A 12,991-nucleotide genomic window follows, 5' to 3' on the forward strand; every position below is an offset into this window, starting at 1 on the left:
TATTCCTCCCTTCTGCCTGCCAGGTTGTTTCTAACCACATAACTGTTTCTAACCACATAACTGCCGCCCTTCTATGGCTGTCATTAGTACTGGAGATCTATAACACTTAAAACTATAACACTGTCATAGATTTAAGTGTTATAGTTTTAAGACCCTAGTAAATAAAAGGGGGGTTCCTCCACCAATCCAATATTCCAGTGTTATCTCAGTGTTATTCCAGTGTTATCTCAGTAAGCTCAAGGCTTCAACAATCCTGTGTAATTTATTCAAAAGAAAAAAAGACATAAAATACAGGCTCTCAGTTTCATCCCGTACAGATATCATCCTGCTTGGCAGCAGCACAATCTCTCACATTGTTGCAGGTACTTAAAACAGAAGAAACACACACACAGAAAATATTAATTTTTTTTAGGATAGCAGGGAACCATAATAGATGCAGGAAGGTTCCACTGCCAAATTGTAATGAGCAGCCAATCTGCTCCAGAAGCAGTTATCCCTAAGAAGCGTGGACACAAGCCAACCCACACTACTTAATCTTGGTGCTAGAGATCAGTCTCTGCCTGACCTTTTTTTAACACCTAGTACATTTATGTGTTGGGAGATACAATATGCAAGCTGTTTCAAGGCTGTTGGCAAGGAATCTATGCAGACAGAAGGCAGGTGGGAAGCAGAGCATTCTGTATTTACAGTTAATGCTCAAGGCACCCTCTCAGAACAACACTAGAATGGCCATTATAAAATGTTTTCATAAGTTATAAATGTATTTAAGGCATCATTCATCCTCGGGTAGGATTAATTGCACCTACATTTACCAACATGTATGAGAATTGTCCAGTCTAGGCTAGTGGGGAGACTGAGGCACCGTTAGTGGGTCACTCTTCTCATCTAACCTGCACACTTTTCTGAGGATGAGATGTATTTTTACATTTTCTCAAGGCTTTTGTTTTATTCTGCTCTTTTGGGGAAAGTGTAAGCAAATGTAGTTGGGTTTAAAAATTATAAGCTCTCTAAAATGTACTACAGGGAATCTATCCAAATTCAAACAATCTTACAAAATTAGGAAATAAAGTGTCTGAACAAAACTACTGAAAATGCACAGGCTGCCCTGAAAAAGAGAAAGGGAAAGGGGAAAGGGAAGAAACTCTCTAGGTGAAAATAAACCCTCAAAAAGTAATGAGTGTTACAAGCTTTCCATTAAGACATCATCATGATAGGTATCAGATATAAAGCAGAAAAAAAGTCCCCTGACAAGAAAGTCTCCAACCATTTGTAAAGGGTCATTACTTCAAAGCTTATTTTGTGCCTTTCTGTCAGAACTGTATGAATACAAATAAAGTCAACAAAGGTACCGAGGGAAACAAAAAGACATCGGGATTTCATGGATTCAGAAGCAGATCAAAACATAGATCTGTTCTGGAAATAGGAAAGAGAAAATGAAAAACAAGACAGGCCCATGAGTTTGAAAGGTTTTGATAATCTTACGTACTTGCTACTCACCTCTGCATTTGAAAAACAATATAGAAAAGCGACAACAAAACCCTAGGACAGAGAGGGTAGGGAGAAAATGATCAACCTTCAAGATTTAAAGCATAGAATCAGAGAAAGACATCAAGTTTCATTCAAACTTTCAGCAAGAGCACAAAAATACATATTTTCCTAAATACAGTCTGGCCATGGATGAGATCTAAGTATGGGAGAGGGATCATTTTCAGCACATATAAATGTGTTCAAGCTGTTGTGGGATACAAGGGAAAGGGGAAGGAAAAAGATCTCAGCTGTTTATTACAATGTGTACCATCCCCAGGATCCTGGCCCTCTCAAATCCAAAATATGGTTCTGAACAGTGGTATAACAAAATAAAAATTGCAGAAGTATTAACATGATAGATTCATTACTGATAAAGGGTAAAGACAGAACAGGTTGTTATACATTACCCTTACTTTTTCAATCCTCTTATCATCACCTTTATTATATGTGGAAGTAGTTTTAATCAGTTCACCTTAATCCATAGAGTGATCTTTCTGGTACTCAGTCATTGTTATTCAATAAAGTAGATATTGGGGTTTTTTATTGGGGGGGGGGGGCACGACGTTGTGTGTGATTATTAATATAAAGTCTGAATTAGAACTCAAAAGTAGTGTGAGATTTAAAAAAAACAAGTTAAGGGAACAAACAACAGAAAGGGGTTGTGAAGGAGTAAGATGGAAAGTGTGTATTGAATTTAGACACATTATTAACATCTGCTCTAATAACGAACCTAAAATGTAAAACTCCTGAGAGTGGGTTGTTTCAGCCCAAAACTCTTAGGACTGATAAACACTTCATCCAGCTTACCTGAAAAGAACCCAAGCCCAACTCAATATAAAGGCGAACTTCCAGCCCAGTGCTTTCTGGGAAAAATGCAAATACAATGTAGTGCACTCCAAAGAGGGGGATCAAGAGTAATGTGGATTTAGCAAGTCTCCTGGCAAACCAAGAATTAAAGAACAATGCACTGTTAGAAATATGGAATTAGTGATAGCAATTATATGTTGGAACAAGTTTTAATTCAGAGGACAGCTCTACAACAGGGGCAACTACATCCAACGAAGTTCTGGAACGACTACTTTCCACCAGTCCCACCATCAAACCTCGTGAACAAAGATGAACAAATCAGCATACAAGTTTTCTGGACTGATTTTTAAGATTTCTTTTCCCTGCTATATGTGAAAAAACAGGGCACAAAACTAAGTACTTTTATCTACTCCTCCTGAGACTAATCTCAATCACATGTGGGTGACCCCCCATATAAGTGTCTCAACTTCCAAAACTGTCAGCCGAGATCTAATCATCACTGTCTAAAGATCTTGATTCAGTTGTTTTAAGCAACAACAGTGGTGTCAGAGCCATTGATGACGTCGTAGGGTATTCCACTTGGCCTTCAGCTCACTCCAGAAGGTCACAGGTTTATGCTAGGTCCTGTGCCATAACTAACGGCCTTACCTCCATATCTTCAGTCAAAGAGCTCACTAGAATCCTCTTACTGCATTGATGAGTTCCTCACTGATTGTGCAGGGGATCATAAACAGGAAGGACTAGGTTCAGTTAGCAGAACATCAGCACCATGTAACTGCTAAGAACTTAAAATAAATTATCTGCATCTTTCTTTATGTGGTCATTTGTGTGGGAAGGACAATATGGGTGTATTACCTGACATTTAGTGTTTACAGTTTCAAGCTGGGTCCTGTTGGAGTTGTAATATTTCATATTGTACTTTTCTTACTGTGCCCAAACATCCACCTCACCCTCCTCCCCCATGAAGGAGTAGAAATATGATATTTGGGATGAAAAGGAAAGTTTATACTTTGATTTCTTTTGGGGAGTTCTCTTTCTATTTAGTAAGGAGTAGAGTATTTTGTGCTCCAGTCCATAAAACATCTCTTATAGCAGCTAGAACGGGTCAACATCAAGTGCCCCAGAAATACTTACACAAAGTGGCTTGAATGGCTCCCTCCTCCCTCCTGAGATTTCAATTTATGGACTAGGATTCTGATCACATTAATAAATATAATGAAGTTAATCTGAAAAGGCAAGACAGAATCTGTAAGCTTACTACAAATCAGGACATATCTTCAGCTGATAAAAATGAGCTATTTTCTTGTATTAAACAAGCTTCATATTTTAAGAATCTTGTGAGTATGAATTGCTTTCAGAAATGACTTACAGAGACACCGATACAACTGTAGTATGTAGAATGGGGGTGAAGGTGATTTCATTATGTTCTAGCATGACTCTAGAAAATATAGGATTTACCCTTTAGTCTGTGATTTAGGGTATTTTGAGAGGAAAAAGACACAACAAAACCAGCAAAAATTACTGTGAAACCACATGCTAAACAATAATTTCCAGCTATTTCAAATTCAATACCATAACATGTGTTATTGCTTTCCTCCCAGCTTCCTGAAAAGAGGTACTTTCTTAGATTTCACATTTCAAAAGATACTTAAGACAAAATGAAAACACATACTACTACAGTTAGCACAATGGGGCCTTTGATGATCCATAACATCACTCCATTTTCATCATCATCCCAACATCTGAAACACAAAACAAAACTAGTCATGGTACCTATCCTATGTGAGATTATCACAATATATGAAAACATTTTTGTCACAGAATAGGCAGGGATGGACATTAAGTTTTAAAACATAATTTAAAGGCCTCTGCCAGTACTGACACCTCCCTGAAAGATTTTGTGCAGCCCAATCTAAAGTAAATTTATTCAGTAAGAGGTGAAGGTGGAAGAAATTAAGTCAAGAAAAGTAAATTTATATTTCCAAGCTTCTTTCCTGCTCTTTTGTTGAAAAAGTGACCGGTTTACAGGGTACAAATCAGAGGCTACACAATGCATCCACAAATGTAATGACTTTGAGGTCATGAGGAAAGCAGGAAAGAAACATCCAGACCCCTTGTAAAGGTATCCTGAAGGGAGACAACAGAGTGGGCTTTTGGTCCTGGTTTTGAGGCTGTATGTGTATTAAACATAAAAAACACTCCAGTTTTAGCTCCCTCCATTCAAGTGCCATACATATATCATGTTCCCTCTTCCTGGAAGAAGAAAAAAGCAAAATAGAATATGCCAAATGTGGTGGACCATAGAATTTACTGCTTCTACATCATTAATCCGAGTCCTGAGCAGGCAGGTGTAAAATATCTGTCATTCACGTGAAATGACTTGAAGGCCTTCAGGGGAGCTCTTAGTAAACAATCACCTGCTTTATGCCTGGCTCCCATATTAAAAGATAAAAATAAAAAAGTAAAATTAAAAAAATAATCAAATAAGTGATTGGAAATTAAAGAAGAAATTATTTATCGGGACATAGCAATGTGTTTGTTTGGGAAGTGCTTATTTGAAGACACTAGAGTAAATGTAGGGCAAATTTTAGGCAAAAACAGTGATTTTCTTAAAATATAATTGTATCAAGAGCTGGGTTTAGATTTCTAATGGAATATAAATGAAATTTCAGTACTTACTATATTATTTTGAGTTTTTATTAGTCCATCAAAATTGGAAAACTAAAAATTATTTTATCACATATTTGCATAAGAATTTTAAAGATTAGAGGCACAACTTTAAAACAGATTTTTTTTTTTTGGATGTGTTTTTAATCTTTATTTTTTCCCTGTCAGCAAATCAAAACACAGGGCAAAATAAGAAATTCTTGATTTCCTTACCCAGACTCTGACTTACCCAGTGTTTTGTCGATGGAGTCTTGTGAGGACCCAAGCAAACATCACAGCAGTGGGAGCTCCTGGAAAAATCAATATAGCACACAACATAATTCTTTTGAATATGATGTTCCATGGAAATTTTATTACAAGAAGGTTTACAGTGCAGCAGATTGGATGAACATTAAAGATCAGACAATGGGCCAGACAATTTTAAACAACTTGATGAAAGAACTTAACTTTCAGTTCAGGGAAAGAAAAAATAGGAGACCAAAAAAGGCAGGTAAATGAAATCAAAACAAAGGAGAATAGGGGATGCTGTGAATCTATGTTTTCAAAAATAACATCTAAGAATTACTTGAAGGTTAGGATATGAATTATGAGCACTTGTGAAGCTGGGAGAATCACTTATTTAGCTAGAGTTCTTTTATCTTGTGAATTTTGTCCAGCATACAATTCTTCATATGCCAGCTGGAAAAGTTCACATTTTTGTCTACAAGAGCTATCAATTGATGAACTTTCCATGAAAATTTAGCTAAATCAAGGAACTGGTGTTTTGCAGCCTCACTTTGTCACTGTTTATCCTTCTACATTTATGTCTTAATAGTTCTTTTTTTTTTGTTTTGTTTTTTAAACAGACCTATAAACTATCAATTGCTTTTGGTCTCCTTCTGGAAAGACTAAGTGATTTTCAAAACTGCCATAAAAGGGACTCTAATCTGGAGCAGGTGACATTTTCACTGATAAATCCTTAGAAATATAAGCAATATCTTTCTAAGTATCATTTGAGACCTGTAGGGAAGGCCCGGAAGTTGACCTTTGTTCAAGGCCTTTAAGCTCAGACCATATTCAGTTCAAGTTGTCTTTTTAATTAATTAAGAGAAATATTTACATCCATATCGCCTAAGATCTGAATTTCTCATAAGATGTCTCTCATTTACCATTGATTAGAGAAGATGAGGATTACTACATTATTAACTGAGGTGTTTCATTTGTTGTGTCTAGTTAGCTGTGATTAAGCAAGTTCTAGGTATCTAGTTTCAGGCAAACATAATTGGAATAGCTCCAAATCAACATCCTCTTTATAAAGTACAGACTTTTAAAATTAATTTTTATTAAAAATATCTGAGAATCTGAAGATGAAGAATGAATTACTATTTAATTCAGGAGAATTTGTATTTCACTCCTAAGCCAAAAATGTCGATGTGATCATTCAATTTGGGTGTCTCTATTTTAAAATAGCCAAGGTAAAGTACAACAATATCTGAGAGTCACTATATTCAATTCTCTACACTGAAAGAAATTTTATGTATTACACGCACATATTCTGACAATCAGAAACAATTTTAATCCCTTAAAGTCAGAAGGTCTCTGAGAAAAAGTAGAATTATTTGATTCCTAGGCCTGAACTCACAGGATTTAAGATTGATCTATCTAATTTTGCTTACTGAAAGCAAACTATCAACTTAAAGTTAGTCACCCAAAATTCTTCTGTCAGTGGAGGAAAGCAACATGTTTCCAGGATATTATCCAGCCACATTATTCATAGAATCATAGAATGGTTTGGGTTGGAAGGGACCTTAAAGATCATCTAGTTCCAACCCAAAATTATTCATCTTCTTGAGGACTGGATTAATCACCGCCACAGCATGCATACCTCACTCTACTGACTGCAGGATAAACCTGGAAAGATAGTTTAGATTAGATGGCTAACTATTAAATTACTGTTGTTGCTTGAAATTAATTCTATCACAAAGATGAGTGCTGCAGTCTTCTGAGTAGGCATATCATAATGTTTCTAGTAATCCATCCTATCCTCTCCTTCAAAGTTTTGAATGGTACGAATATCTAACAAGAAAAGAAGACAGTATAAGGGAATGGTTTTGATGTAGTAGAACTGGATGATCAGGCAAGTTTCACCAGAAAGGCAGCATCTTTGATAGACACCTTTTATGTAAAAAAAAGAAAGAAAGAAAGAAACAAACAAAACCCACCCCTAGCTCTGAAAGCAAATGGAAATGCTAAATAACACCAAGAGGAAAGAGTACTAACCCCAGCCAGTAAATACGAACCAACACACATACTGCTTGTCTGAAACAAAGGTCAATAAAAGCAGTGTTTGCAGGTATATCCCTTCTATAAGAAGCCAGAAGAAATTGGCTAGAATACTGAACTGGAAGAATGCCACAGCAGCCTTACAAGCAACCTGGAAATGCAGAGGAAAAAAAACCACAAAACTATTAGATGTACTCTCCATTGTAACTAGTTTCTCTACAACTATAGGTAAAAATTCAATGTTACCACACAATAATGAAAACATTATTACAAGGTTTCAGTAGGTTTGGGAATCCATCATTTCAATTGACTTTACTTCAGTGTTTTGAAAGAGAAACATTGGCCCTCTCCTACAAATGAAATTCTTTACTGATAGAAATTGTTACAGCTTCATTAGAGTGGACAGACCTTTTAGATCAAAGCTGAGTGTAGCCATAGCACTTGGTCTTTAGGTTTGTGTATTATTTTTTGGTTTAAGATTCCAGTTCTAGCAAACTAAAGAGAAATAGGATAAAGAAATCTCCATGTTCTCTTCAAGTAAATAATTAAATGTTAAATCACAGATAAGAGAGAGGAAAAGTTTAGTACCGTTGACATTAGGCAGTGGTCCATAGTTTCATCTGAAAACAAAACAGCATCTTTGGTGAAAACAGCAATTGCTCTCAGGATAAAGGAGACAAACAGGTGCATATGGATGTAATTCCGGGTACAGTGGAATTTTCTGACATGGAAAAAGAAAATAAAAATTGTTCTTCAAGAGAAACATGTCTCATCAAAATTCAAACAGGAATACACGACAACTGCAGACACCTTCCAAAGCAAATAAATGATCTGTCACTATTTGAGAGGGAGATAGACATAAGGGAGCAGAGCTGTTATTATCTGTTTAAGCTAATAAAAGTGCTAATATAATTGCCCTTGAATCACCACACGTTTAAAGGAGATGCCAGAAGCAGACAGCAGCTCTGAAACTCAGGCTGTATTACAATAATGCCTTTTAATTATTCTAAATAGCATTTTTTTGTTCAACAAGCTTGCAACAGACTCTTCAGCCCCTTTCTGGCCAGAGGAGAAGAGAGTATTGAAAGGGTGCCAGTTGCATGTTTTGGGGTGGCTGCCAGAGAAGTAGCTGCCTTGCCCCAGACTGCATGGACAGTGCACTGCAGGACTGATGTTATTTCCCTAGATCACCCTGTCCACAGTTTTACCTTGAGCTGAAGGAATTTCCTTTGAGGTTTGGTCATATCAGACTCTTGATCCTGGGTCCCTATATATGACCTTTGGGACTGCCAATCCCCTCCAGTTAGGAAGCTGGTTACCAGGGGAAGTTAGGCTGGATATTAGGAAAAAATTCTTCACCAAAAGGGTTATTAATCATTGGAATGGGCTGCCTAGGGAGATGATGGAATCATCATCCCTGGAGGGATTTAAGAGACATGTAGGCTTAGGAACATGGTTTAGTGGTGGACTTGGCAGTGTTGGACTTTATGGTCCAGAGAAGTAGCTGCCTTGCCCCAGACTGCATGGACAGTGCACTGCAGGACTGATGTTATTTCCCTAGATCACCCTGTCCACAGTTTTACCTTGAGCTGAAGGAATTTCCTTTGAGGTTTGGTCATATCAGACTCTTGATCCTGGGTCCCTATATATGACCTTTGGGACTGCCAATCCCCTCCAGTTAGGAAGCTGGTTCTGTGCTCTGCAGTCCTGTCTTCAGAGTAAGCTTAAGGCTTCTGTCCAAGTGCATTGGAACTGATCAAAACCAGCATCCATTTCCTAATATCCAACATCATCAAGCACGACATTTAAATCTCTTTCTACAGCTTCCAGTTATGGAAGCAATGGTCTTTCACAAAGGGAACAGACAGTTTTGAATTACTGCTGGTTTAGGGGCATGGGACATTCAGTTTCTGCAGAGTCTGTCCTGCTATGCGCTGGAGGAAGAGGTATGTCAATGGTGATAACAGGTTTGAGTATTTCTGCTGTACGGTGTCATTAAAGAGGCTAAGTCCAACTTCCCAGCCAGCTTTTTTGGTTAAACAACTTCGTGGAAATGCTACAACATGTGTAGAGAAGGACCCATTACCATGAACAGAATTATGTCTGAGAAAGATTTGAAAATAATAATAAAAATAAATCCCACAAAACAAAAACACAGAGGGTTTGAAAGGAGTTAGGGTGAGGTTGTCCTAAGACATCCTGGAAAAGAGACCTTTTTTTTACCTGAAGGCAGCAAAGACAATTAGAGCTGTAATGAGTGAAGTCACTGATGCTGCATAGCCAGCAGTGTAGACGCGCCAAAATGCAGAATAAAACGATTTCTATGAGGAAAAGAGAACACAGAGCAGTGCTGGTGGTTATGCAGCATGCATATTGGTGTGTTTATTTCACTAAGATACATCTTCCCTTACTAGTCCATCCCATAACCTATGCACTACTTTGTGTGCTTAAGATCTGATTTTTCCCCTCATTGCTAACACAATGGGTTTTTTCCTCTTGAATCCTACTTAACCTTACAGATGAGAGAAGTTTCACAGACCACAGACTCATCTGTGATTGAGCATGTTCAAAATATTAATTTGTTAAGTAACTGCATTTTCTACTATAGGTACATAAAGACTTCAGGGCACTGGAACCTGCTGATGGGTGGTTTGTGAATTGGTCTCTTCAGACCTTTGCCAGATTCAGTAAGTATTGGTTTTCATAAACAACGATAGCTAACAGAGAAATAAAACTTGCATTTTGCAGGTGAGGACACGGGAACTCTGTGAAACAGTCATGTTGTCTTGTGGAGGTAAGAAAGTTAAAACCAAGAAAATAACTTCACAGTCTTTAATTCTTTGGACAAACAATTCATTCAGTTGCCATATACTGTAACACTGTAAATTCTTTGCAGTTTGTTTGTTTTTCATTTAAACATCCTATGTCCTAAGAAAAATTATACATGTTTACACGGCTTTAGCTATGCAAATTTTATGCTCATTCACTACAAGATCACCTAATTATTTAAAATCCCAAGAAACTAAATTCTCTGTATCCAGGCAAATTTCCTCCTTGCAAATGCAATGGACACTTTGTTCTCTAATTGATCCAAATTCTGTTTATCCAAAAGACAGCAATTCTAGGTTGAAACAACCGATTAGCAATTTTACGTAGATACGTGAATAACTCGTGCAACTGCTTGGAATCATGCTGTTTCTGAAATAGTCCTAATTTTTTATATAGTATTTTCAAAACACAAGTCAAAATTAGAAAATTAAAAAAAACAGGTTCTTCAACTGAACAATGAAGTATTTGGGTGCATTTTATCTCTTTTGGAAGGGTAGCTAAAAAAGCAACACTGTATGCAAAAGACATCATAAGCCTTTACTGCAGATACAAAATACAAACCAGGTGATTGTTTAGAATATAAGTGGGATTCTTCTTACTCACTTTCCTATGTTTACAGTGCAGTAGAGCTTACCGATCTTATCTTCCTTTTATAGACCTTGTGGGTTTGACTGGAATAACAAACTAAACACAACTGCAGCACGGACATGATCTCTGCCCTAAAATTTTCCATAATATTAAAATATAAATATAGACCCTTGCTTGATTTCAGCCTAGGTCAGGTACAAAGGATGCTTGGCTTAGCACAAGCCAGGTACTTCTTGGAGTAAAGCCACCCTGTAGAGTAAGAGTGCTGTGGGTGAGAACCATGCCATGGCAGCTGGCCCCAGGGAGAACGGGGAGAACTGTTCCAGGTTTAGAGATTCACTTCCTATTCCACTGAACGCTTAAGATAAATTGTGGAAATACTCAATGGCATCCAAGGCTTCCCTGCTAAAGATGTGCCTTCATCACCATTCTATAAAGTCATGGAATCTTTTTTTCTGACTCAAGGAACATCTGGAAAAACTATCAACAAAAAGGATCCAAAGGAATTTTCCCTGAAAAATTCTCCCCAGACAAATTGGTAGGGAATCCCTGGCAGATGGGTACGTGATGAGGATTCAAATCACCTCTGTCAGAGAACCAAAGGATTTGTTAGGCAGGACAAGAGAATTAATCACGAGTCTACTCATTAACATCACGAGGAGACGAATGGATGGAGAGTACTCTACCTGATACTCCGTTGCTTTATATTAAGTCTAATTTGTTAAACAGGCTCTAAATGTACCTACAAGGTTTGAGCTTAGCACTGAAGAATGGTAATTACTGTGTTCAGGCAAGGCTCAGGTATGTGGGAGCATCCAACTACTCAGCACACTCAGAAGAAGATGCCCTGGAGATGTCTACAACCAGAAAATGAAAAACTCACCTGATCCTCAGGCCCTTTACTGGAATCTTCATCAAATCCACAGGCAACGGTGTATGGTGGGAATGGTTCTGACCAATATGCCTCCTGTGTACAGTTTCTCTGAAGGAAGCCTTTAATGGTAAAATACATCAGAGTATGAATTATAGAGAGAGGGGGAGGGGTGTGTTCTTTAAGTTTTGAAAGGTCTGGTCATGGTCACCAAGATTAACTATAGTTATAATATTCTATATATCTGTCTTTTGAAGAGTTGAGACACATGTTCCCATTCATTTCAGGATGCAGTGCAACTTCTACTTTTCATATAGGAAATTCCTTCTGCAAATTCCATCTTTACACAGAGGAAAATGAATTATGCAGTCTATCCTGCATTTACAGTGTAATCTGTGTTTGCGGACAAAGCCCTGAGCCCCCTGATCTAGCCTGGAAGTTCAACACAATTTTTTAATTTGGTCCTGCAATGACTGGAGGATTTCACTAGATGACATCAAAACACCCTTTCTAATATCAATTATTTTATGATTTTATAAATCAGTGATTCTGTGACATACTCTTTTATAATGTCAGCAATGTAGTGCAATTGCCCATGTTTTTTAGACCACCAAAGAGGCTACACAATTCAGCACAGCATAACACAAAACAAAACAGTGACAAACACTGACCATAATCCAAGACGTGTATCTCAATGACTACTTCATGTCAACTGACTCAGCTAACATTGTGAATCAGAAAAATATGTGAGTTACTGAATTTTATCTATTGACATTTATCTATTGAAATATGTAGGGATAAAAATAATAGGAAAAAGTCTTGCCATGGATATTAGTGATTTCTTCAAAAAATCTTGGACAGGGAACTTTAACCACTTCCCCAAAAGTGGCTCTAGGCCAGCAAGTCAGACCATCCCAATCTCTTTTGCATCCTGAAAAAAAAAATAAAGTGCCTGTAAATAAAGAAGCACACAGAGAACATGACACATTTGATGCTCCTCAATAAGACTGTGGCTTTCCCACTAATTCACATGCAGGAATAGGAGCCACAACAGCACATGAAACTCTGCAAATGAAGGTTTGCATTGTTTTCTTTTTCTCCTTGAATGCATCATTGTTCACATATGCACTTGGCATTCCAGCTGGACCTTCCCCACCTTATCTCATGAGAGAATGTACCTGAAATTCAAGCAGACACAACTGGGAAGTCAAATTGACTCTTTCTCTTGTCAAAACAGAAGTCACTAAAATCAAAATATTGAATAATTATTAGCACTTGAGATTTCTCATTATTCATTTCAGAGTCTAACTGAAAATCATCAGAAATAAAAGTTCAGCCTTAGTCTGTTGATTCGATGCTTATAGTCTACCAATTTCGTATGACTTAAAGGAAATAATATAACTGCTGAACTCCTGATGTCATGGCTTAACTCCAGCTAGC

General features: G+C 37.4%; 1 protein-coding gene across 1 annotated transcript; it reads right to left on the reverse strand.

Moving 5' to 3' along the window:
• Positions 1–1,482: 1,482 nt before the first annotated feature.
• LOC104502717 (vasoactive intestinal polypeptide receptor-like) lies at positions 1,483–12,482 on the reverse strand (the record flags this gene model as incomplete). Its single annotated transcript, XM_010153796.1, has 10 exons — positions 1,483–1,539; positions 2,335–2,464; positions 3,469–3,560; positions 4,007–4,076; positions 5,231–5,291; positions 7,261–7,414; positions 7,852–7,984; positions 9,487–9,584; positions 11,564–11,673; positions 12,375–12,482. Coding segments are annotated over 10 exons (1,013 nt in total), but the record flags the coding sequence as incomplete, so codon positions are not given.
• Positions 12,483–12,991: the final 509 nt, after the last annotated feature.

This window comes from Eurypyga helias, unplaced genomic scaffold, assembly GCF_000690775.1.
Source record: "Eurypyga helias isolate BGI_N326 unplaced genomic scaffold, ASM69077v1 scaffold48536, whole genome shotgun sequence".
Taxonomy (NCBI): Eukaryota; Metazoa; Chordata; class Aves; order Eurypygiformes; family Eurypygidae; genus Eurypyga; species Eurypyga helias.